This window comes from Gigantopelta aegis, chromosome 3 (assembly GCF_016097555.1).
Source record: "Gigantopelta aegis isolate Gae_Host chromosome 3, Gae_host_genome, whole genome shotgun sequence".
Lineage (NCBI taxonomy): Eukaryota > Metazoa > Mollusca > Gastropoda > Neomphalida > Peltospiridae > Gigantopelta > Gigantopelta aegis.
Genome location: NC_054701.1, coordinates 19766954 through 19794462, shown reverse-complemented (window position 1 = coordinate 19794462; position 27509 = coordinate 19766954). Strand labels below are relative to the sequence as shown.

Sequence of the window (27509 nt, the reverse complement as noted above, 5' to 3'; positions counted from 1 at the left end):
CACACACTCAGATTCACACACAGACACATGCACGCACGTATGTATGTATGTATGTATGTATGTATATTAAAGGTAAATGAACCTTCAGTGGTACTTTATTCAAATTTATTTAATAAAAATCATACTTTAAAAAAATAAAGAAATAGAAATCTACTCTGATCACTTAGATAATTGATTAATTTTGTGTCTGCAAAAGTTGATTTTTACTTTGAGGAAATAGACATTAGCCAAGAGGTGTGAACAATATCAGTGGATGACTTCATGTGTAGTTGGTAGTGAGATAATGTATTTATAATCCAACCTACTGAAATCTTAATTTTATAATTTTCCAAAAAGTCAAGTAACTACTGTTGTGTTATTGTTGCTATTATTTTTATTTAGGACAATTGTTATTACAAATAATTATAATTAAAAGTAGTGGACAACATTTTTCTAATCGGTTTGACCTGTACTAATTTATACAGTAATTATTTAAAATTATATATTCTGTAGTTGTTGGATGATTTTTGTTGTTGTTGTTTGTTTATTTGTTTATGAAATTAAGTTGTACAGACGTGGATTACAATTTTGACGTTTAGATAACCGTAACCACTGGTGTAAAATTCATCAAAATATCGGCGGGATTATCCCACAGAAGAAGAGTAGGAAAACAACAAACAACGACATTAATATACGCTACGTAACATTCAATTACACAATTTATTAACCACACTGTATATTATTAAATACTGTAGATCCTGAAATTAATGCGATCATAATATTAATGCGAAAACTGCGAGCTCGTGTTATTCGCATTAATAATATGATGCATTTATTTCTGTGTTTTGTCTGTGTCCCACGTTATTAAAACAAAACAAAGATTAACATTCTAACATATAACACAACTGGAAATAAATTCATTGTAGGCAAGTCCAGCAAGCTATGTGTCACACTTTTTTAAAACAAAGATTAAAATTCTAATACACTTATAAAACAAATGGAGCACAATTTATTGTAGACGAGACATACTAATCGTACAATAATCTAAGAAGATGCCAGCCACGCGTGATTACTGCAGGGTCTTTGACTATCCTATCAAAAGCCGACACGATACATCGCGTGTGAATGGGTTTTAGCACGCTAATCCTGAGGTCGACCGATTCTTTGATTTCACTCTTCAAGTTAACTGCAACTTAGTTGGATGAATTGTTCTTTTGTTATGACTTTAAAATATGTCTACATTCTTAGGAAGATACAGTTGTAATGGTACATATATGCTCATGTTTAACCAGATTTATGTCACCATATCCGTTACGTAATTGAACGCTGCAAAATATGCTTGGAGTTGATCTCACCAAAAACACTAAGGACTAAACAGGTTAACTGATGTGTACACAAATATGTTAGTAAGTTGATCTCATTGAAGACAACTGTAACTTGGATTGAACCAAAAAGTACACGGACGTGTGTTGCTAGCAAAGTAATATTTCAAATGGAGGCCACTCGCATTAATTTCATGTCGCATTTTAGTCTGCCCACCCTCACTCGCATTAATTTAGGGACGCGTTAATTTCAAGATCTACAGTACTTGTTACATTAATATCTACAGTTGGAATAATTTATATATATATACACCAGGACATTTGCTCATGAATATTCAGTAGACTCTCACTAGCTGACGACTCTCAGTGTCTACGATTTAGTCTCTCTCCACTGGATTTTATTATGAACTGTTTTAAGATGTGGATATTAAATGTGCAACTTGAACATGATACGAATGGTGGCATTTTTATTTTATTATGAACAACTGTTTTAAGATGTGGATATTAAATGTGCAACTTGAACATAATACGAATGGTGACATTTTAATTTTATTATGAACTGTTTTAAGATGTGGATATTAAATATGCAACTTGAACATAATATGAATGGTGACATTTTAATTTTATTATGAACAACTGTTTTAAGATGTGGATATTAAATGTGCAACTTGAACATAATATGAATGGTGACATTTTAATTTTATTATGAACAACTGTTTTAAGATGTGGATATTAAATGTGCAACTTCAACATAATATGAATGATGACATTTTAATTTTATTATGAACAACTGTTTTAAGATGTGGATATTAAATATGCAACTTGAACATAATACGAATGGTGACATGTATTGACATGCAAGAAGAGAGTATAAGGAAACTATTGTAGAAATGTGCCAATATACCACAATTTTATTTATGAAAAGAAACCAGAATACAATGGGCAGTCAGTCCATTCTGTTAACATGTAGCTGCTTCAAAATGTCCCAAATACTGGATGTAATAGGCATGAATACCACATCGTAATCATACGTCACTATACGATGACTCAAGTACGTTTACGAATACGGGCTTTAGCTCAGTTAATCAAAGGCAGTGGTATGTGCTCACCTATCTGTGGGAAAGTACATATAAAAGATTCCTTGCCGCTAATGGAAAAATGTAGCTGGTTTCCTCTGATGACTACGATTCAGAATTACCAAATGTTTGACATTCAATAGTCGACGATTTAAAGGGACATACCCTACTTATTAAACACTAAGGCATATTTTTTACTATTAGACTCGTTTTTGATCAATGAAATCATACTTTACTTAGATTTTATTATTTAGGTTATCCATATCCGTGCATTCGAAGTGTTTTTAGTTATTCTGGTGTTTTTAATATCACAAAATGCATTTCTCATATTTTTAAAAACGCACGTGCGTCTGAAAAGTATCAGTTATGGAGTCGAGTTTTAGTCTATTTCACCATTTTAGATTCACATACTCATGTTTCACTCAGTTGTAACCTTTTTCCAAAGGTGTTACAGGTTTGTAGATTAAAACTAAACTTACTGTTAATATTCATGGTTTGAAACTAGGGTATGTCCCTTTAACGTGCAACAGAACTTTTGTCTATCGTTGCTGCACCAAACTCCTGCTACTAGCCATTTTTTATAACACTATTGCGATGAATGAAGTGGAACGTTCTGTTACATTTGTCTATGAGTAAATCACTAAATACCCTCAGAAAAGTTTCTTTCATTTTATCAGTAGTTGCCGACCATTCTCTGTAGTGATGGACCAAGCCTTCCTTAGTGTCAACTTCAGTCTCCACAAACCCTTTTCGCATCTTCAGAACATAGTGAATTCCTTGTATGTGTACCCTGTTGGGCAGGCTTATCATTTTTGATCTACTCTGTGAATCCCAGATCTTTGTTTCTCTCCAAGTCTTGAGCAGCGTGTACAGATGGAACTGTTTTGCTCTTTGGGCATCTTCGAATCCTTCCATGTCATCTGGCCATTCTTTGTGGAAAAATGTGGATCGAAACATGATGGCACCGGCCAGAGGTTCATTTGCCATCATCCTGTTGATGAGAGTTGGTAGAGTTTTGTCTTTGTATGGAACTAGAACTTCGTCGAGATCCTTCACAATTACATACTTCGATTTCCCTCTGTTTGAATACACACAGTCATTAACTGCTGCCAACTGGCCAAAATAATGAACTTCTACTTCTGGTAGGTTCCAGACGTTTATTTCCAGAATTCCTTGACTGAAATAGTAGTTGACAACATTCTTTACTTCATCACCTATAGAATAATTATAGACAACAAAATGTTCCACACCTAACGTTTGGTCCATTTCTATGGATTGAATGGTTTCAGTTTCGTCGTTATATTTTGAATGAATGCAAGGCAAACACACTGTGATATTGAAACGAAACGGTTCAGGGTACTTCACCAACAATTTGTGTTTTAGCTGCGTTGTATTTGCTTGAGCTATGGACACGGCAAAGGGCTTTCTGCTCTCCGAGACGTTGAGTTTGCACATGACAAACATGGCAGAGTATCTGAAATGATAAACAAGTGCCACATTAAAACTGAAACATTGAGACGTATATTTTAAACTATGAACATGTTTAACATTAAAATTGATACACTGAGACATACATTCAGTAATTATAAACGAGTATTGCATTAAAGACACCAAGAGTTTAAAATTTTGTTTTGTTTGTTTAACAACACCGCTAGAGCACATTGGCTTATTAATCACTCGCTATTGGATGTCAAACATTTGATAATTTTGACAGTTTTAGAGAGGAAACCCGCTACATTGTTTCCATTTTTAGTAAGGGATCGTTTATATACACCACCCCACAGACAGGACAGCACATACCACAGCCTTTGATATACCACTCGTGGTGTACACATAGAGTAGACAGTTGAGTCCTATATTCTATCTGTATACTAGTTGGCTTATTAGGCCGTGGTCAGATTTATCCTCTTTTTTCTTTTTCTTTTTCATCCCCACCCGCTTCCGCCAAATTCAATAGTACTGAAATCAACTGGTGTGAGCACACGTATCCGTCTCCGTTTCCGCATATTAACACTCATCAAAATAAATCGTTCCGGTGTAAATGGAATGCAAGTCCATAGGAACAGTTGTCTGCCCGGACTTTATCCCCTGGGAATGCAGGTCCTAGGTCTAAGTCCGGTGGTACACATGAAACTTAAATTATAATGTAAACAAAACGAAAAACAATTTCCTTTCAAATTTATTTAATTAACTTTTCTTTACTGAATTATTTTTTATTTATTCCAATATTTTCCATTTAGTTCATTTTCAAGATTATGTACCACATTTTGTTGAGCTTATTACATGAACATAACCAAGGTCTTTGTTCAATGTGCGTTGTTCCAACTGATAAATGCTTAAACATTTAAAAGTAATGTTTGAAAACTTGGTAATATGTCACATCTTTCAGAGCTCGCTAATAATTATAACTTGCCCATATCATATACGAACAAAATAATATGTTAATAATAATAATAATAATAATAATAATTGAACTACAAAAATGTGATATTTGCGTTGTATCAATTATCTTGTTATTTTATATTTTTAAAATTCATATTGCCGAGTTTGTACTTCTCGGACGTTTGTGCCTCTTTGTCAATAAGGTTGCAGGCGCGTGTGCAGATGGGGTGGTCAAAACGCCCCTCTTCAAAGCAAATTTCCACTTCCCAGTCTAGTCCCCTATGCATAATGTCCTCAACATGTCCCTGCTTATTTTCAAAACGTAATTTCGTCTAACATATGACATGTCCGACTCTGGCCTCTGTGGTGTCTTAGTCCCCCCATATCATCGATAAAAATCATGTTGAATGGTTTCATTAAAGTCAGTCAATTAATAGAAATATCTATGACAAAGAATGGGTTTTAACAGTTCAATAGGCCACTACACCGACAAAGAAACCCCTGACAAATTATCATACTGTCAATAATATGCACACACAATTTACAGAGGTATATTTTAAACAAGCTATATATACTCATGACACTTTTAAAGCGGACAGTTTTGGTCAAAATAGGCATGCAGGCGCCCCTTTTTTTTCGGGGTTTTTTTTGGGGGGGTGGGTGGGGGTGGGGGGGGGAGCCAACCGTGTAGATATGAATGTGATCCTTATAAAGATAATTAATGGCAGCTCTAAAGATGAGATTTTTAAAACGTGAGGACTCAGTTTTAAGAGTTTCTTGTCTAGGTAACAATGAAACATTAGGTTTATTAATGATCCAGAATGGCTCCAACATTACTGGATTAGTATCAGCGGTTTAATCCAGCAGTTCTAACTTTGAAGCCATTCTGTGTACAAAATTAATCGAAGTTTTTATTAATATAATCATTTTGGCAGGGGAGATTATTTGGCTTCAGCAAACAGATTGGGTTGGATGGCACAACACGTTTCATCTTAAACCAATGTTTGAGACATTGTTTGGTACGCCTAACATTGAGAGGGAGGATCTAAGTTCCACGTGCAGACCGTCGGTAGGAGTACCCGGGAACACCTTAGCTATGATCCGCAGTGCCTTGTTGTAAACTACCTCCAACCGTCTGAGCTGAGTATCGGGAGGAAGGAAGGCAATGTTTTATTTAATGACACACTCAACACATTTTATTTACGGTTATATGGCGTCAGACATATGATTACGGTCCACACAGATATTGAGAGGAAACCCGCTGTCGCCACTTCATGGGCTACTCTTTTCGATTAGCAGCAACGGATCTTTTATATGTACCATCCCACATACAGGATAGTACATACCACGACTTTTGTTACACCAGTTGTGGAGCACTGGCTGGAACGAGAAATAGCCCAATGGGTTCACCGACGAGGATCGATCCTAGACCGACCGCGCATCAAGCGAACGCTTTACCACTAGTGTAGTCCCGCCCCTGAGCTGAGTATCGGATGCGCAACCAAAGGTCTGGTCGCCGTGTTAAAGGGACACACCCTAGTTACGTTTATTTATTAACCATTACGGCGTTGTTTTTCGCTATTAAATCCCCATTTTTCACAAATAAAATTGCAATTTACTTACATTTTATTATTTAGAATACACATTTCCATTCACCTGAAGTGCTTTTTGGTAATCCTGATGTTTGTAAAACCACGAAATGCATTTTTTGCATTTTTTCACAAAACGTGTTGTCGAGAAAAAAAACGTTAAGCAAGCGAGGTCCAATCTATTTTTAATGTCACAGACGTTGGTATATCACGTGACCGTTATCATTTTGGTTCGGTTTGTTTTCTCGTGCACGGTTCGCGCAATCAACATCCGATTTGTTGTTGTTCATTTGTGAGATTTTTCTTCACAGTTCGTGAACATTTTCAGTAACAATAAAGTTCAGACAAGTAAGTGTCTCAATACAAAACGTTACAAACCCTTAAAACCAATAATTTTGCTAAGTCTTACGATATCTGGAGAGGGGATACAACCAGGACAGAACAGTTGGAACATGTCCAGGAGAGGTGAAACGAACGCACCCCAAGTCTGTGAAATTTGTCGTGACGTAGGCATTGTTGTGCTTCTACCGGTGACATCAGAATACTAACTTTCAAAATTATTTCAAGCAATTGGGACATGGGGATTCCCATGGTATTTATCGATATAAAACCTGCTTTTTCACTCCATTTGATAAAAGCGTGATCTAAGTGTGTTACAGGTTTGTAGATTAACCAAATTATAATTTATTTTCGCTGGATGGAACTAGGGTGTGCGGCTTTAAAGCCTGGAGACGATCAGGGTCTCGAAAATCATAAGACCTGAGCGCCGTGTTAATGCCTGGAGACAATCAAGGCCTCATAAGAAGAGATTGTCTGTCGACGCCCCACGATGTTGCCGACATAACTCTCATTACATTTAAATAATGACAGCAAGTATTTACAACATTCGTAATATGTTTATTAAACTTTAGACTTTGGTCGAAAGTTATCCCAAAGAATTTAACTGTGGTAACCTGAGGTATCGGGGTATTGTCAAAAAGAAGATTTAATTTAGTTTTGTTAGTTCTGGCACCATTTACGTACAACATAGCTACTGTTTTTGACCTGAAAACGGTTACACCCCCCCCCCCCCCCCCCCCCCCAAGTTCTATAAAGTTGATCATGCGGCCCCTAATTTCTATGTCGTAAACCTTAATAAGAAGGCCGTATTGCCAAAACATGTAATACGCCTTCTCCAGATCAACAAACTTGCCGACCGACTTTTGACCAAAACAAAAAACTTCTGACTGTAATCTAATCATGTGGTCGGTAGTGTAGTGTTATTTTCTGAAGCCACTCTGATATATAGTGACTAGTTTATTACTTTCTGGATAGTAAGCCAACCTGGAGTTGACCATAGTTTCCATGGTTTTACAGACACTAGAAGTTGAAGACATGAGTCTGTGATTAGATGGATTAGTAAGGTCCTTGCCCCTCTCAGGGAGATTAAACACTTCTGCATGTCTCCATTCGAGGGATAGGTATCCCTGCTTCCATATAAGGTTTATAAGATTATGGAGCTCAAAGAAAAGGTTGTGGATGTTGGTCGACATGTTCTTGGAGAGTGAATGGGAGGTTATAGCTAGCTTTGGAGAATTTAGAGTCCAGGGGAATTTTGGCAGTGGACTCTAGCTTATCTTCAATTTTTGAAATTTTTAAAGAAATTTTATCTTCAATTTTTGAAATTTTAAAAGAAAATTGTTAGTTCTAGAGTTGTTTTGGAAGACTTCACCAAAAATGTTAGTTTTTTGTTGGTTAGTTATGTAACTTTTGTTATGAGCCAAGAGGGTTGATTTAGGGGTGGGTTTTCCCTGGACTCTTTTAATTTTCAACAAAACGTCTTTACTTGAATGCTTTTTATTAATAGAAGAACAAAAGGCTGCCCAAGAGTTCTTTTTGGCGTTTAAAAACCTTGGGTAACCCTATATTTACTTTCTTTAAAATTATTTAAATGTATTAAATTGTTATCATTTGGCTCTATTTTTCTCATTTTATTACGATTAGTTAATTTGTATAATTCTTCGTTCCACCATGGAACAGAATTGGTTTTCGGCTTAAAATTGGATATAGGAATCGTTTTGTTGGCTATATTAATAATATCGTTAATAAGTCTTTTTATTAAATACGTCAATATTTTTAACACGGATGTTTTCCAAATTCAGTTCCAGGCACCGTCTGCAGAAGTCTGGCCAATCTGCCTTTTAAAAAATCAATTTTTCTTTAGTTTTAGTAGGTTCCCTTCAAGATTTATTTAAATTATAAACAGTCATAATAGGGAGGTGGTCAAGTCACATTTAGGGGCCATCTCTGCACATGCCATGGTTATGACGATACAAGACCAGGTATGGTATGAATCAGACAACACAGTAGGAGTGCCATCGTTTAAACAAATTAACTTGTTTTCCTCCATAAATTGCTCTATGGTGGCACCCTGTTTGCAATTACTGTCCGATCCCCAAATTACATTTTTACAGTTAACATAGCCGGCAATAATCATTTTATTGTTATTGGAATTAGAAATAGTGTAAAGATAATTATCTAAAGTTATATTATATTTAACTCTGCCTGAATTAATATAAAATTATAGATATTGACCGATTCGTCCCAGTCATGTATTGTTACCCCCATGGCCTTGATAGTGAGAGACCGGACTCGGTGGCGTCGTGGTAGGCCATCGGTCTACATGCTGGTAGGTACTGGGTTCGGATCCCAGTCGAGGCATGGGATTTTTAATCCAGATACCGACTCCAAACCCTGAGTGAGTGTTCCGCAAGGCTCAATGGGTAGGTGTGAACCACTTGCACCGACCAGTGATCCATAACTGGTTCAACAAAGGCCATGGTTTGTGCTATCCTGCCTGTGGGAAGCGCAAATAAAAGATCCCTTGCTGCTAATCGGAAGAGTAGCCCATGTAGTGGCGACAGCGGGTTTCCTCTCAAAATCTGTGTGGTCCTTAACCATATGTCTGACGCCATATAACCGTAAATAAAATGTGTTGAGTGCGTCGTTAAATAAAACATTTCTTTCTTTTTCTTTGATAGTGAGAAGAGCAGGTCACAAGACACATTGTCAAAATGACTCCTGCGATCGATCAGTGACCGGACTTTACTTGAGGTTGGTGTTCATTGCTGCTAGCGAAATGATAAAAATTACAAATACAATGGCATGAAATAAGAATAAAATAATAACAATAACATCATTTCCATCTGAAGTTAGTAATTAAAAAAAATATATATATATATATATATATAAAATGGATGACGCGGAATTAATATACTAATGAAAACACCACACATGAGGCTAAGTGACAGCATATCCAACGCGTTCTCGGAATTGTGTAATCGTGGTAAATCCTGGTTGCCCATGACAGCGTACATATTTACCACGAAAATTAACCAATCGAAAAAAGACTTATATGCCAGTTGTTTTAGAATTCAAAATAAAATATGTATAATACGCGTCGCCGGTAAAACTCAATTTGCGACTGTAAAACCAGCATTATGATGCATCCATGATTTCTGTGACCCGATAACCCACACATGATAATTTGAAGTGTTATTATGTCACTCTCTGATAAAACCTGCGTTGCTAGCATGATAACCTTGGCGTTGCTATGTGTTATCAGATCACTAGGAAATGAATGCTGCGTTTGACATATAGAATATCAGGTTACTACGTTTTAATATTGTGATTTGGCGGGGTTTAAATAACGGTATAAAAGGCGAGCTTCAACGAGCCTGCTACACCGTTATCGAATTGAGCCAAATAACCACGATATCAAAACGTCGTAACCTGATTTTGTTTATCATGCAACCCCTTTGAAATTATATTTTTGTAATATATTTCAGTCAAAATCGGTATAGAAACTATTAGTATTATCGTGTAGAAACTACTTTCGGAAGTTGGATAATAGCAGGTGATCGAAAGAGTCTTTGAAATGGCATAGCCAGCCAGACAAGTTATGGGTCTCCAAATTTTAAATAAAATAAAAGTCCGTTGTGTCATTACAATTTTTGTAACTTTTTCTGTGAAAATAAACGCAAGTTTGTGTGTGACGTGAAGATCTACATCACTGGCTGCTAATGACTGTGCAGACCTGTTTACATCAGTTGTTTTGTATGAGTAGTTTCACTTAGTCCTGTCAGTAGTTTGGCTTTCTTTTCAGTAGTTGTAATAGGTGTATTAAAGAATTCAAGGCGATAGTCATAAACAGAACACAGTATTGTTGTACAAATGTTACAGTGTGTGATTAACATAGTCTTACTGGATGTCAACATTTTTTTGTTTTTGTGGGGCTTTTTTATATTTGAATGCAAATGTTTGTAGTAAGCCCATTTTAGCCGATCCAAGGTTTTATTGCTGTGCTGTCTGAACGTGTCGTATGCATTTCAGCAACATAGTTACCAGCTGTTAATAACATTAGCCTACCATATTATAAGATCCCAGAGTGCTCGGAACTGGCAAAAAACCATAGATCGTATAAGTAAACAGGTCTGAAGTCTGTGACGTCAAACGTTGTTCTCAATGTAAACATTATTTTGTTTTAAAGTTCAGGATTTTTATTTTTATTTAATCTTCGCTTTAGAATTTTATTTCAAAATTTTAAATTAATAGTTGAACATAGATATTGGTTTGAAAACTTGTTAAACTTTGTATTAAATTTATTTTAGTAGCTAATAATTGAATTTTACACTTGATTTTAATGTTTGCATTTAATAGGGGTGTAACAGCACGGGAGGTATCCCGATACTTTAATGTTATATTTGGAAGCTTTCTAATATGGTTTGTGTTTACATACTGACATACAATTTGCTGCTCAGTCTCTGATGACATGTCACTAGTAACCCTTCTGCTGGGGCCAGGGCTATTTTTAGACTATAGGCACCGAGATAAACTCTGCACAGTAAATGATACAGGCTGGGGTAACCGAGGTCTTGCTCCCTGTAATGATATGCGGGGTCCCCTTACAGGTATGGTCTAGCTGGCAGGTTCAGCCGAGATATGGTGTGAATCAGACCTGAATAGTAATCTGTGTGATAAACTGTCATTTAAAAAACAAAAATCTGGTGTTCTACTAAGTTCTGACAGTTTCCCAAGTACAAAGAAAGTAGTCGATTGGTAGTTTGCAATTTTGACATCTGCAGTTGGTGGTGCTGTACTTGTATTCTTGGTGTGAATATGGAACGGGGTCGACCTAGGAAGCGTGCTGGATCAAGCAGTGTGAACAATGACTTTATAAGGAGTAAAACTCGTAGAGCAAGTCAGAAAGACTGACGGACTAGTGCACCAGTGGATGATTCGGAAAGCGGTGTTGAGCCAGCGCCTACCAGCCCTGCTCTTATTAATAATAGAAACATTCCTGGAAACTGGACAACCCAACAAATTAAAAAGAGACTAACAGATATTGGTATAAAAACACATTCTACAATGTCAAGAAAAGACCTTCTAAAACTGTTGGAACTCAACACAAGGGACACAGAAGACAACGTGGAGTCTTCTTCGTACAGAGAGCCTGAGTCGCCAGTGGAGGAAGTTCAGTCTGCTAACACCTGCAGGGGTGACTTCTGATCTACATGAGCAATTAGAAGCACTGCAGGCGGCCATTGGAAAAATAAGCCAACAGCTGCAACAGCCACCAGGAGCTGGAATCAGCACTGCAACATATATTTCCCGACAAGGTAATTCACGATTTGGGATTGCATCACATGATTTACCACGGGTGGTATCTATTCCCAGTGTTCTCAGACAACGAATAATTAAAGGGAAATATATCAATTTAGCTTCGTTATTAATCCCCCCACAGGAACAGTCGGGTACTCGTACTATTGTGGACACAGAGGGTAATGAAATCAGGATTAAAGATGGTATGGATAACAGATTGGGAAAGACTTTGACTATAGCAGAATTCATAACTGCCTTTACCAAGTTTATAAATGTTCTGTGTGAGGCACAACCACATACAGGGCTATCTGTCAGATATTACAGACATGGCTTCGCAGTTTGGAGGTACCCTGTTTTATGAGTACCATCAAGCTTTTACTCAGAGAGCAGCCACTCTGTTGGAGAACTATCAAGTGAAAGTGGACTGGTCCATTCGTGATCAAAACATGTTTTCAGCTATGGCGGCAGGGAGACGAGCCTTGCATTGTGGGGGGTGTTTTAGTACACTACACACCACATATTTTTGTCCACGGAGAGCTGCACCAATTCCGATGAGAGCAGGAAATGGGGTATTCAGAGGAATCCAAGACGTAAGCAGAGATAAGAAGGGGCGTCCTCGCATTCGCCATGAAGGGAAAGACGTGTGTAACAATTTCAACGAGGAAAGGGGATGTAACAGAGTCCCATGTCAGTACGCCCATGTGTGTGATGTGTGCAAGTCGCCACATTCTCGTGCATAGACAAACCAGAGGCCACAGCTGAACGGACATTAGCCATTATGACTATGCTATTCAAACAGCTAGATATTCCTTTAGCAGAAAGTAAAACAGTAGGGCCCACTACAGTATTGGGGTATTTGGGAATTGAATTAGACACCGTGAATATGCAGGCTAGACTGCCTAGCAATAAAGTAGAGCAAATACTGGAAGTTATACGTGCATGTAAAGAGAAAAGAAACCTTACCAAGCAACAACTTCTTTCCCTACTTGGTCACCTTAACTTTGCCTCTCGGGTAATACCACCAGGTCGTGCATTTGTGTCCTACCTCATTAATTTGTCTACTCAAGTAGATGGATTATTTGACCTTATCACTCTAAATTGGGACACTAGAAAGGAACTTGCCATGTGGGAACAGTTTTAATGTCTTGGAATGGGATTTCAATGTTTAGAAATCAGCACCATACTTCTAATTCTGAATTAAACTTATTCATTGATGCATCGTCTACACAGGGATTCGGTGGATATTTGGACAAGCAGTGGCTCTGGGGTAGATGGCCCCCAGAGGTAATAGCAATGAGGAAAAGATTTATGGCATTATTAGAACTGTACCCCAGTGTTAAAGCGGCAGTACTGTGGGGGAAATCATGAAAAAGAAAACATTTAGTATTTCATTGTGGTAACCTAGGGACTGATGAGAAAGTTAACCTTACAGGAAATGGAATGCAATTTTTCTATTACTGCAAAACATGTTCCAGGAAAAGTGAATAACATTGCCTGCCGACTCTCTTTCTCGTCTTCCGTTCCATCGGTTCCATCAGCTAGCTCCAGAGGCAGATCCCCAGCCCTGCAGATGTCCAACGTTCGCCCAACTCATTTGTTAGAGCGAGATGCAGAGTTTTTGTTGGGTGCATCAGTGGCATCCTCCACTATGCAGGCATACAGGACCGGAATTAACAAATGTAAGAGTTTTTTTGCTAAATCATTTCCTCGAGTGGCATGTGTCTTCCCTGTCAAATGTTAGTGAGGAAAATCTTATGTTATTCATCACTTATTGTTACACTAAGCTAGGTCTAAACTACTCTACCATTACACTATACCTAGCAAGTATCCGTTATTTCTATATTTGTGCAGGCCGACTACATGACTTGACTTTAGCAGGATATTATTCAGAGAGGATACAGTTGATACTCAGAGGAATTAAAATAATGCAGGGGCAAGCAGTGCCCAAAAGGCTGCCTATTTCAACTATATTATTAAAGGCCATGTGTCAACATTTGAAAGCAGGTCTGTTTTCCCCATTCTGTAACGCCATGTTGAAAGCAGCTTGTACAATGGCCTTTTTTGGATTTCTACGATGCAGTGAGCTTACTGTCAGAGGAAACTTTGACCCTTCAGTCAACTTAAGCTTCATGGATGTGAAAGTTGTCCCAGAGGGGAGCAGATACGAACTACGTTTAAAGACATCAAAACCAGACCCCTTTCGTAGAGGTGTTTTAATTAATATGTTTGGTAATGGTAAAGTGTACTGTCCAGTTCGGGCTATGCAACAATATTTGAGAGAACGTAGGGCTCACATTCATGCTAGCACATTGCCTCTGTTTCCCTGTGACAGGGGTCAGCCGTTGAGCAGGAATTTATTTGTAAATAAACTTAAATCCCTGTTGCAGGTTTGCGGGAAAGATGTTTCTTTGTTTAACACACATTCTTTCAGGATAGGTGCTGCATCCACAGCAGGGCACGTTGGTGTAGAAGATCACCTAATACAAACCTTAGGCCGATGGTCTTCTCAGGCCTATATACGTTACATTCGAGTGTCCACAGAGGCCGTTAAAACTGCACAAAGGCAGATGAGTTATGCCTAACAGCTATGGATAGGGCTTATGCTGTGGGTGTAACTTACAATATGACAGTCACAGAGGTTCCATTTATAGGCTTAGGAACAGGTTTACACTTCATGTATATATGTGCATGTAGGCCTCGAATTGTTTACACTATTATTACTATAATTACTATTATTATTCCATTTTATTACTATATACAACTTGGGGTTCTCAGATAGTTTCACTATCTTCTACTTTGGGTACTTATGTCTTTGTACCCCAAGTTGTTAATAAACACAGGTATACATGATACATGCTAGCTAAGGACACATATGTACTTGTATGTATATTGAGCATTTATAATGTTATGTATTATTGTGACAGCATATACATGTATCTATTATCTCGTGAAGCACTGCAAGTACTACCAGTGCCCATACAGTCCGCATATACATGTACTTATCATCTCGCGAAGCACTGCAAGTACTACCAGTGCCCATACAGTCCGCATATACATATACTTATCATCTCGCGAAGCACTGCAAGTACTACCAGTGCCCATACAGTCCGCATATACATGTACTTATCATCTCGCGAAGCACTGCAAGTACTACCAGTGCCCATACAGTCCGCATATACATGTACTTATCATCTCGCGAAGCACTGCAAGTACTACCAGTGCCCATACAGTCCGCATATACATGTACTTATCATCTCGCGAAGCACTGCAAGTACTACCAGTGCCCATACAGTCCGCATATACATGTACTTATCATCTCGCGAAGCACTGCAAGTACTACCAGTGCCCATACAGTCCGCATATACATGTACTTATCATCTCGCGAAGCACTGCAAGTACTACCAGTGCTCATACTACGAGCACACGTCCAACTCGTGCTACCCCAGGGAACCGTACCCTGTAAGTGGGGTAGTGCTGTAACACCACTAGTGCTCACGCACTCATACAACCCTGTGCCCACGCACAATGCTACCCACTCCGTTGGGCCTTAGGTTCTACTTTTATCAGACTTCTGTTTTATGTAAATATTATTGTTTACCATGTTTCACATGACATAGATGTTACCCTCTACTAGTCTATGTTGATTAATGTATTTTGTTACATCTTTCGTTGTCGGGACCGATGCCTGTGGATGTGAGAGTTAGGAATTTTGTTATACATGAACATGTACATGTGATTCTCAATGGTATCATAGGCGTATGGTACACTGTAGTTTGTACCATGGGCATCGGTCCTCCTTTTTGCCAAATATATAGTTAATAAATAATATGCTTGATTCACCTCGTTATGTTGTATGTGAACATAAAAGGCATATTGTCACAGACCACTGACCTATTTAATGGTCTAACAAAGTTTTACCTGAACAAAAATAATTTGATTTGCCCCTCACTTTTCAGATATTTTGCATTATGTTTGCTTTATAATAGTGTAAAAGTGTGTAAATATAAAAGTGTGCCCCCCCCCCCCCCCCCCCCACACACACACACTTTTTGGCATCTTCCTACGCCACTGAGGGAGGAGTGTTTCCGAGTGAGAGATATTTGAAACTGGTAAAGAGAGCAATTTTGAGTAAAAATTAAACATATAATCCGTAATAAAGATGAAAAAAACAACCTATTTGTAAACAAATTATGGAGGGACCAAAACATGTCCCCACCACCCCCACAGGCTCCCAACTCCGACCCCCAGATCATCAATGAATACTATAGTAGTTAATTGTAAGCTATAGAAGAATGTAATGATTATAGTTCTACCAGTACTTCTTAATAGCTAATTTATTCTTTGATATTAATATCAATTGAAACAATAGAGTAAATACAAGTTTATTAACAACAAAGCTTCCACGACCATCAGAATGACGGTAACTGTAACAATTCTCTTCTTCACCTTCTACGACGGTCACATGATGCCGAATTATAAATATTGGCCAATCATCAGTCGCCAATCGATGAAAAGTACACGTATCTAAGTCAGAACTTTCCAGACATTGACGTGATGATCAGATCGTATGTAGACATTACAATTCAGGTTTTGCGTTAAAATTAAAGTAAATATAACAATGCCACGTGCATTGTGTTACACTTGCTTTTAAACTAAAGGTCTTTAAAATCGTGAACGTGTTTAAAAGTCGACTTACAAATGGAGCCATGTAGAAAATGCGGCCTATTTGTAAGAAACGTCTTGAACCGCGTTACCGTGATTTTGTAGTCGTTTGGCGTTATTTCGTTTCCAGTTATTATTAACCGTCATCAGACGAGAATCCTAATATAACCGATTAAATCAAATTAAACAACTTTGAAATGATAAGATAATTATTCATATAATAATTATGATGAGGGCTACAAAATATACAATTTATATGTATAATAATAAATTTATATGCATGATTCAAGATAATTATTTTTATGATTTAACATAATTATCTTATTTCCAAATAGAATGTAATAATTAAACAATTGCAAAGTTGTTACTTTACAACTTTAAATTACAGTATTATTATTGTCATTCTTATTATATAGATGTATTGGCAACAGAAAATGTTCTACTGAATACATTCTTTTATTCTTTAAAAAAAACACCCCGTTTTTTAAAATAATGAAATAATTTAGTTTTTACAGATTGTGAAATTATCTCATGTTGGCCTTCCTTACCGGTTGAATGCAGGCGAAAAGAAAATAGCAATAATAAAATATAGCCAACCTTAGACCTTGTCATCTAAGGGGAGTTATATCTCTCTCTAGCTACCCATCACTCCCCTGAGATTAGTTCAAGGAGAATAATATATAGCTCCCTTTGGCATGTGAATATTAATATTTTAAATTGCCCCCCATAATCTAAGTTAGGGTAGCAATTAATAACTCCCATATTATTTTCATGTCGGGGTCTACAACCTACTAAAATATAGTGTTACCTCATCGAATAAACATATAACTGTTTTAATAATAGGGTTTAACATGGTATATTTATTAATAAAACAAAAACTTACCTGAGTAAATAATGGTTAACACACACACACAGATATATATATATATATATATATATATATATATATATATATATGAAAATATGGTTTTCACACATCACTCGTTGACATAAAAATCGTATTCGAAAAAACCCATGAAATAGCCTCTATATATTATACACATGTATGTATCCGAGATACAAGTATACCTTTATTGTTTAATACATTATACATTTGGGCTATTACACGTCCGCAGGTACAATATCTGGAGTGGGGTAGGGGCAAAATCTTGAGTAGTAGGGACAATCTTGGTAGGGGGAGAAGCCATATTTATATATAAAGTAGTAGAAAACCCATATTTTCGTACTGCAGGCCTGCTACAGACACATTTGCACACACACACCAAAAAAAAAAAAAATATTATTATTATTATGTGTGTGTGTGTAATTTAACTGCATATACTTTTATTTTAAAAATAAATATAAATAAATAGATGTAGTAGGTGAAAATGGCAAAATAAATAAAAGTATAGAGAATGACTTGATTGGACTCTAAAATTAGATTAAATGAAAAATGAAGACCACTCAAATTGATGATAAAAAGAGTATACTCTTTATGCAAGAACTGGATGCATCCGTTTGGGGGGGGGGGGGGGGGGGGGGGGGTGTCATGAAAGTAGATGGAATTGTGTATTTTATTTACAGTATAATGTGGAAATGTTATCAATGCACATGCTTTAACCATTTTGGTTGCTATTAACGTTGGTTATTGTCGACAAGCAACAACATTAAACTCAACGTAGTCGCATTCTGTGTGGGCAGCCATGGCGTTGCATCACTTTTGTCACGTTTTAGTGCCTCTACCCAGAAGCGGCGTCTGGTCTCTTCTTTTCGAAATTTGTAAAACGATATTTTTTTTAACATCAAGTTATGGTTTATGCAGCCAACTGCACAACATGTTTTAGGCATCTTGGCCGTTAACTGTTGTAAATGATCGACTGAAATTGACTAAATTCACTATCAAACCATACGTAACTAAGGAGAAGCTTCACTGCGTTACATGATAAACAATGGCGGATAGGGCCGAAGTACCTGTATGTTCGGTTCCGAGAATTGAATTACTGGATTACGAAATATAAACATTATGTTGGTTTTATAGAACAAATTGTTTTAAAAGATATTGTATATAACTATCGCTAACCCTAACCCTAACTTTAACGTAAATCTAACAAATATTTCTTTAAAATCGTTATGGGGAAAATAAGGAATTCATGCCGCATGTTTTCCATGTCCATGTTGACAATGATACATCAACTCCGTCTCTACTCCATCGGCACCTGGACACGTCCAACAAACTTTACAAAGATTATTCCTAATCATAGTCCTATCAAGTCAATTCAGTATTTTGTTTGGTGATTCCTGATGGTGTATTTTGTGAGATCTCTGACTGACGCCCTCTGTCTCTGAGGGAAATATTTGATAGATTTTGATTGGTCTATCTATTTGTTACTGGCTTCAGAGGTCCCACAAAAGACACCACGTCACCAGCAAAAGTATTTCATGAAAACAAAAACAAAAAAGAAGAATTTTCAGACATTGGTGGGTGAATATGAACATGATTATTCTCATTATTGACCCTAGTTGTGGACATGTTACTGTGCCAAAACTCCCGTAATATCCATAGCAGACACAGTACAGGAGTTTTTGGGGAGTTACGTGCCCACAACTATACACACCAGTTCATTTTTCACATGCATTATATAATCATAATGCACTAACATGAACATGGAGCAACCAGAGTAGATCCAGATGAGACGGCTTATCGGGATATGCAGTTCTGTATACCTGTACTTAGTTTGCTTGCATATATCGTTGTAAAACGATATTTAAAACCATTTTAATTCTTCTTTATATTATATGTTTCCATTTTCAATCAGATTAGAGGTCATATTACATGTAAAAAGCAAAATAATCACCAGTTATTTGGATGATTGCCCTGTTACATTCATTATACAGGTTTTTGGACAGAAAATGCAATTATTATTTTTTTTCACTCTTTTTCATTAAAACAAAAGCATTCATCTTCTAAAACCCATACTATTATGTATGCAAACAATGAGTTTCCTATTTAAATTTTGAAAAAAATCATTGGTTCATGCTAAACTAATGTAATTTTTATTTATTATCCATTTTCAGTGAAATACGGTCCTTAAATCCGTGACAGTATGCCTTTAATATCACTAATTCTAGTTATTTTCGGCAATTGTGTAATTGCCCATTAAATTATATAACATGTGACTTATAACATGCAGAGGGGGCGGGGCGTAGCCCAGTGGTAAAGCATCCGCTTGATGCGCGGTCGGTTTGGGATCGATCTCCGTCGGTGGGCCCATTGGGCTATTTCTCGTTCTAGCCAATGCATCACGACTGGTATATCAAAGGCCGTGGTATGTGCTATCATGTCTATGGGATGGTGCTTATAAAAGATCCCTTGCTACTAGTAGCAAAATGTTTCCTCTCTAAATATACATGTCAAAATGACCAAATGTTTGACATCCAATAGCCGATGATTAATAAAGCAATGTGCTCTAGTGGTGTCGTTAAACAAAACAAACTTAATATTTATAACATCTATATTAATAAATTTGAGCAAATCCGATATGTTTCTAGTAGTCCTCATGTTATTTAGCTCAACAATCATTGTATGTAAAACAAACGATCATTGACTTTAATATTGTTTGATGCATCGAGATACAATTTCCGAGTCGAGTCGATATATCACATCATGGACCTCGGCATTGTAGTTAACATATTATTAGGTGATTTGCTACAATCTAATGCTGCGTAATGTACGTTATTAACACCTCATTTACTTCACTTCGTTAATAAATAAGTAATGAGTAAACATTTTGCAAAATAGCATTTTAATAAATACACCTTATAGTCACGTACCAAACGAACGTTTGACATAAGCCTACTTTTCGCAACAAGATATCCCATTGATTCTAGTAGCTTATGTCAAAATATACATGAATTGTTCAAAATGTGAAAAAAGTCAATCTGATTAAAATTAGCTCTACTGGGTCTAGCCAGTAGATCTAACAGCATTGCGTGGACTCCCATGTCCAGGTGACATTTCATCTATAAATAACAATTTAAATATTGACCATTTACACTTCGCCTTTTATAGCGTTATTCGGGAGCATACAAATTCAAAAAATATCGGGCGAGACTATTTACGCAATAGGCGAACTTGTTGGTCTATTTCAACATTGAAAAAACAGGGGGGAAAGTGCAGTAATAAACTTTGGATTGTATACTAGTATAAACAGATTTTATGGCTATACCATCACAGGGTTTTTTGGGGTTTTTTTTTTTTTGTCTTGAAACGAATTTTATATAAAATTTTATATTGACTTTAGTTTCCGGCATACTTCGTAATTCACCCGAATTATTTCGTATACCCTCGACATAATCCCGAATGTTTTCAAATTATTTTCAAAACACTGGCATGATTTTGCAAGTAAGGTTTTGATTGGTCGAATGAAAGGCCAACTGGACAAGAGCTCCAACGGGCTGCTGTTAGATCCACATGTAATAGTGGAGCTAATTTTAATTAGATTGGAAAAAAGTGTGAATATTTGCATACTGGTACAGTTTTTAATTCTCTAACATATAAAAGCAGGACATACGTGATCTGCTCACTATTCCGGCCGCCATCTTGATTTTCAAAACATTTTGCAAAAACAAATTTGCCAATATTTTGGCTCACAATACACATAATTACCTAATTTATGTTGCTAATCCCATGTTTTCACACCTAAGGAATTCAAATAACATGATAACAATAATGTATATTTACCTTGAAAATCAAATGTGGGACTCATCAGATAGTAAACATTGTGAAACCCCAAATTAGTTTCACATTATCCCATTTATAGTTGGTGTGTAGGACAACACATTCCTGCACAAGTACATAGTTCAGTACATGACAGCAATGTTGTTACAATGTTCAAGAAGGTCTTCATGCCTTCTTGCAGCCACATCTAATCTGTTCCATACATGCCTCTGAAGTGTTGTCTAGAAAGAAATCAATTATTGATCATTGGTGTCTTTGGTGTCTTTGGTCTACTCCCAATCACATCGTCTTTGCCTGATCCTTCTGGGTGTTTTCGTTTGTCTTGTCTAAGAGAAGTACGATGAACCTTTGAAGCCGATACATGCTCTTTTCTATGACGCAAGCGGACATTTGGGACATACACGGAAATTGCATGATAAACTGTCTAAGTGTCCTGTGCTGTTTTTCTCCAATACTAATGAACGGCAATGATGCGTCAAACCCACTGACCGAATGGAAAAACATCGAAGTGCCTTTGTCTTTTCTTGTCCTAGGTTGGCTGCAATATCATGAGCTGGTATCATCCTAGCTTCTCTTTATGCCATAAACAATGCATGGTTCACCAAGAGATAAAGTATGGAAATTGCAAGGACCACAACATCAGTGTCAGCCGATTTTATCAGTACTTTCTTTTCTTATGGTCATTCTGTGAACAATGGAAATCATGTAACAGTATAGTCTTTTGTCAACTTCTCCATACTTCATAATCACATAGTGTCAGGTCAGGTCATATGGTATATTCATATTTCATATGAACAAACCACATTGGTATTTTGTGTGCTGTACAAATGATTGCATAGTACCAAAGAAGAGAGTCCCGTGTCAAAGTTCGATGTGCTCCGTCAAATATTTACGGAGTAAAAGCAGCTGTGGGTGTGATTGATAGTAATATGTGACATTGATTATTTGTGCAAATACTATTATCCATTGACGATAAATAAATACACTTTTATTTGTTATACAGTTGTTATGCCGTATATACCAGAGGTTGAAACTAATGCGGGGTACCCCCCAAAATGGAATGGAACTGCAATTTTCAGCAAAAATGACGGTTGCTATTAAAAACATTAATTAAATCAATCTCTTAAATGGTATGTGGACCCCCCCCCCCCCCCCCCCCCCCCCCATTGTCTTGCAGGTAGTTTAGATGTGAGGTGCCACACTTTTTATTGCTGTACTTCCTGGGTGTGTTGATACGCTGCTTATATCAGTTTTATTAGTAAACGTTAACCTTATCGGCAATAGGAATTGATTTGGTCTATTAGAACCATATCTTTCACTTCGGTGGAAAGCGTTGAAATGCATTGTGATTAGTACTGCTCAGTTGTATATACATCGACTTGGAGGAAACTGCCAGGTTTTATAATTGAAATAGTCATATGAAAATAATGGGCAAATAAGGTTTGCAGACCTGTTCTGCGTAGTCACGAAATGTTGCACAACGTTTGGGAAGCAACATATTGACTACAATGTACCGTTTAGCATATACATCCGGCATTTTATTATCAAAGGTTGTAGCTAACTTATCAAAGCAGCCAATGAGATCCGACTTTTGTGCATTGCACATTCCCCCATGTGTAAACGTTACGGCGGTGATCCGTGCGTTTTATATCTGAAAATGTATTCCATGTTTTATATCTGAAAATGTATTCCATGTCTCTATAAAATTAATTGGGTATTGTTTATTAAGAAAACATTTCAAGAGTTGGGGCTTGGTTATATCTGGGACAATCAGGACCATCTGGTTGAAAGTACAATGTATTATTTATCACTAATCAAGCAAATGATATTTGACCAAGCATTGCAGAATCCTTACCATCAGCTAAATGCATCTGTGAAACGCGGCATATTGTAGATAACAGCAGAGATGTCGAAGATGAGTATCACTTGTTTTAATCTGTATATTGTACAGAGATTTAAGACAAAATTATATAAAGAAATACTACTGGAATAGGCCATCTATGCTAAAATTTATACAGTTGCTGATCAGTAATATATATATATATATATATATATATATATATATATATATATATATAGTGTAACTTGGGAAAATATCTATTTAAAGCATTTATAATTCGAACTTCCTTAATCTAAAAATACTGTAATTATCAAATATATAATATGTAGCATTTAAATGTCAGTTTGTATATAATACCGTACCTATATAACTATAATTTACATTCTCCTTATTGATTTGGATGTACATATGTATATCGTAATATATCATATTATTATAACATATATATATTATTTATTATTCTATTTGTATGTACATGTGATAGTGTATGTTTATTATTTTTGTTGTTCGTTTATACCAATAAGCCGCTGTGCTTACGGTCAATAAAAAATTGAATTGAGTATCTTCCTTAAATAAAAGTTCATCATGGATATCTGTCTACATTAATTTTGCACATAAAAAATGGTTTAATTTCACAATCTAGACGTATTACATACATGTATAAGCTTACAAGAATTAGTTCATAGTTAATTTCTATTGTAATGCTGACCAACTGATTTTAATGTAATTTAAACGTTAATTTAATTCACAAAACCGTTGTTAAAACAACACATCTTGATTGTGAGTATATGTATAACACTGGTCGATAACAATTTTATTGAATGCACTGAAAGTATACTTTTGCCAGCCTCGATCAACGTGTTTTTGTATCACCTGTCAACACGTGTCTGTCAACGTTGTAATGATCGACCTTGTATATAGAAGCTTAAATGCATACCTTATTGTAATTTATGAATCCATAAATGAAATGAATGTCTTATTTTATCTGTTAACGTAAAGATCCAAGCACGCTTTGAATTTCCCTCCGAGTGACACAAAACAAAATGGCTGCACACAGACTTTGAAGATTGCACTTATAGCGTGGCCTATTTTAGCTATAGTCAGTTTCAAAATTATCATCGATTGTCCTACATATCTAACGAACACTATTTGTGCTCATTTACACAATTAATAACAGACAACTTTTGTTGAATAATGATCAACATTTTTGACGTTGGCTTTTTTATATTGTCATTTTGTGTTGTCCAAGCTAAGGAGCATGGAACACCATTTATATTTATATCATTTGCACAATCTAAATGTTTCTGAAACAGACTATAACAGGAAGTGTTTGTTGTTTAGAACTTACAAAAAGTCGGATCCATTATTTGTTGCTGTTTTATGTAAACATTAGCGACAGAAGTGGTTGTTTTAATGTTTGCTGCGCAGACTTATGTGCCGTGAGGCAGGCCAGTAAATTATGGGGGGTCCCACTAAAAAATGCACTCATTACTTGAGTTTAAAAAAACATTAAAATTAAAATAACTTTAGTTGTAACACGTTTATTGTTCCGTTATACTTGGGCGGTGAAACAAATATTTTTAAAGAAACATTTTAACTTTAAAATATAACACAAATGCTTAGGTGCGCAGATTTAAGGTCGACGACAGTCACTTTTCGCACCCTTGTTTTGGCTTCGTACACAGTAAATAAAACATATCCAACGGTAATGTTTTGATATGATATATTTGCCAAAAGGTACTTTTCATTTCTTTCATCTTTTGAAACTTAAAATTCATATTTTGTCCAGAATTATGAAAAATAACAAAATACCAACCTGTAAACAACGTTGTCCGCTTGTTACAGAAATTTGACAGGGGTCAAGGTTAGTAGACCAGTTTTTATTTTAATGTGGCGAAGCATTGTAATAATATAGTTTTGAATTTGAATGACGTCAGTATTCCAATGACGTCACTTTGAATCGCCTTACAATAACCATACACTGGGTACGAAGTTTCCGTTTTAAGAATGCTGGAAAAATTCCAATGCAAACTTGCTATTGAATTTTGTTTTTTGTTTTTTATTTTTTGAACATTACTAATGCATCTGAATGTGTTTGAAGAAAATCTTGTGATTAAAAAATTGTACCTTTTACGAAATATGGATTTCAAGTGAAAGTACGGGATAAAGATAAAAGATAAAAGATAAAAACTTTATTGCATATAAACATTCCACATACGGAACTGGATGCAAAACATATGCATAAACAAGAAACAAACAAAAGGACTAAATAAGGACTAATTATGGGCAATACATGTATAATCGTTATATTTATTGTGTACGAACCCAAAACAAGGGTGCGAAAAGTGACTGTCGTCGACCTCATTGTCCGAACCAAATTGTTAACAACTACAAAAAATTACTCTCCTACCTTTAATTGCCGTTAGATTTCCTCCAAAGTTTGTCCAGACACAAATCGCAAAAAACCCCCACTACAAACATACATATTCCACACACGAGACTGCAACGATGTCGCCGATATCGTCTTTGCTGAGATTGCATAGGAAAAAATACAGGCAGTTTTCTGCCGTCTGCCATGTTGCTTGTTTATGGAATACTCTTCAAGAGGGGTAAAAGCCTCCAAAGAATGTGATACAGTATGAAATCAATTATCTCTAGTGGTATCATTAAAAAATTAATAATAATAATAAAAAATAATAATAAATAATATGACGTCATCACGTTTGCTTTTACATCATAACATGTCGATATAGGTGACATAGTTATCATCTATGATCTGGTATATGGAATCTGTGTCATTGTAATGGGTTTTTTTCAAGATTTCTGTCTGGACAAACTTTGGAGGAAATCTAATATATAACGGCAATTAAAGGTGGGAGAGTAATTTTCCGTAGTTGTTAACAATTTGGTTCGGACAGTGTACCAGAGAAATTGTGTTACCTTTTCCAGTGGTGGTCGGGCATAATTTCTACAGTGGCGGGTCGATCTTCCAAACACGTGGAATCAGCAGACCACTGTACAAGAGATATCACATGGTATGTTCCCATCCTTGACCCGATGCCGATCACTCTGATGACTGGAACGTTGTCGTCGTCGACGTCGTAATACGCAGAATAAACAAAAATGTCCGCCGCCGTGTCTGACCGGACCCAGACTTGAGATGTGAGACTCAAGTTAGCACCTGTCGGGTTTCTTCTCCATTTTGCGCATTCATCAACAGACACCGGCGACGGGCTGGCTCTCGGATACTGAGCCGCCTTTCCAGACTCCAAAGTACAGAGTTTTGGATTTGTCATGAACTTGCGTAAAATCACCGAACATCTACCATTTTCAAATAAAGTAATCTTTATATCGGGAAAATAGACGAGAACAATAATTATAAATCCCAATACGCATGCTCCTGTAGCGTATTTCTTGAACTTCATACCCATTAGCCAGTCTTTAATATTAAAAGTAATTTCAGTTTTAAAAAACAGAAGTAAATAACTGCAACAGGTGTGTTAAACGGTTGCAGCAACAAGGAAGTGTCGACAGTCTGGCTATGTGCACAGCCTATTTAATGCATGTTATCCTGCAACCACTGTTTCTATAGGGCCAGTGCGCGTGACGTCACCACTTTTGCGATCCGCCATTTTGGAGGACAAGCTTTGAGCACAAGCTTTGTGCATTGTTGTATAGGTTGCACTATACCAATTAATTTCCGGCTGGGTCGAAGTTCGAGGTGTACCGAACTTTTGATAGAGAAGTTAACACCACAAGTCCTGTGATTGGTTATAAATGTGAGTGTGTTGGTTGTAAAAAAAATTAGTTTCATCTGGGCTAAAAATGTATGCAATTTTATTTGATGTAGTACCACCGTGTCAAGTAGCCTTGTGCTTGGAACATGTATGGGGTACCTGTAAAAAAAAGTACTAAAATTTTGTGCGAAACTAGGGGTGTTGCAGAAACATCTGGTTATACCGAAAATGAGCCATGAAAGGTACCATTTTCTGCAGTTAATACTTTGAGGTAGGGGTTGTAGTACTGATATTTATGGGTCACAGTTTTGGTTGATATATTGCATATAGTGTTTTTAAACACAAACGTTAACATGGTCCGCCTATGGGATTTGAATTGGTATAGTCCAACCTATAGCACATATTCAGTGCATAATAAAAAAGATTATGATTTCTGTGACTTTAATTTAAATTAAACTACACTATTTGATTAAATTAGGCCGTCACTCGGCCATGCAAGTTCCACAATGACTCTTGCCCTTGACAATACATTACTTGTACATAGCTCTTGAATGGGAGTTTGAAC

The 27509-nt window shown here is 36.5% G+C and overlaps 1 protein-coding gene across 1 annotated transcript; it reads right to left on the bottom strand.

The window, feature by feature from the left end:
• Positions 1–2737: 2737 nt before the first annotated feature.
• LOC121369520 (beta-1,4-galactosyltransferase galt-1-like) lies at positions 2738–26731 on the bottom strand. The gene is made up of 2 exons (XM_041494630.1): positions 26148–26731; positions 2738–3851 (listed from the first exon to the last, which is right to left on the bottom strand). The coding sequence occupies exons 1-2, from the start codon at positions 26636–26638 to the stop codon at positions 2945–2947; spliced, it is 1398 nt and encodes a 465-aa protein (XP_041350564.1). The 5' UTR covers positions 26639–26731; the 3' UTR covers positions 2738–2944.
• Between the last annotated feature and the right edge of the window lie 778 nt (positions 26732–27509).

Excerpts from the sequence above, each read along its gene's own strand:
- LOC121369520 (XM_041494630.1), bottom strand. The coding sequence starts at position 26,638 with ATGGGTATGAAGTTCAAGAAATACGCTACAGGAGCATGCGTATTGGGA. Across the intron at positions 3,852-26,147 it reads CCCGACCACCACTGGAAAAG|ATACTCTGCCATGTTTGTCA; the intron begins GTAACACAATTT and ends TTATCATTTCAG.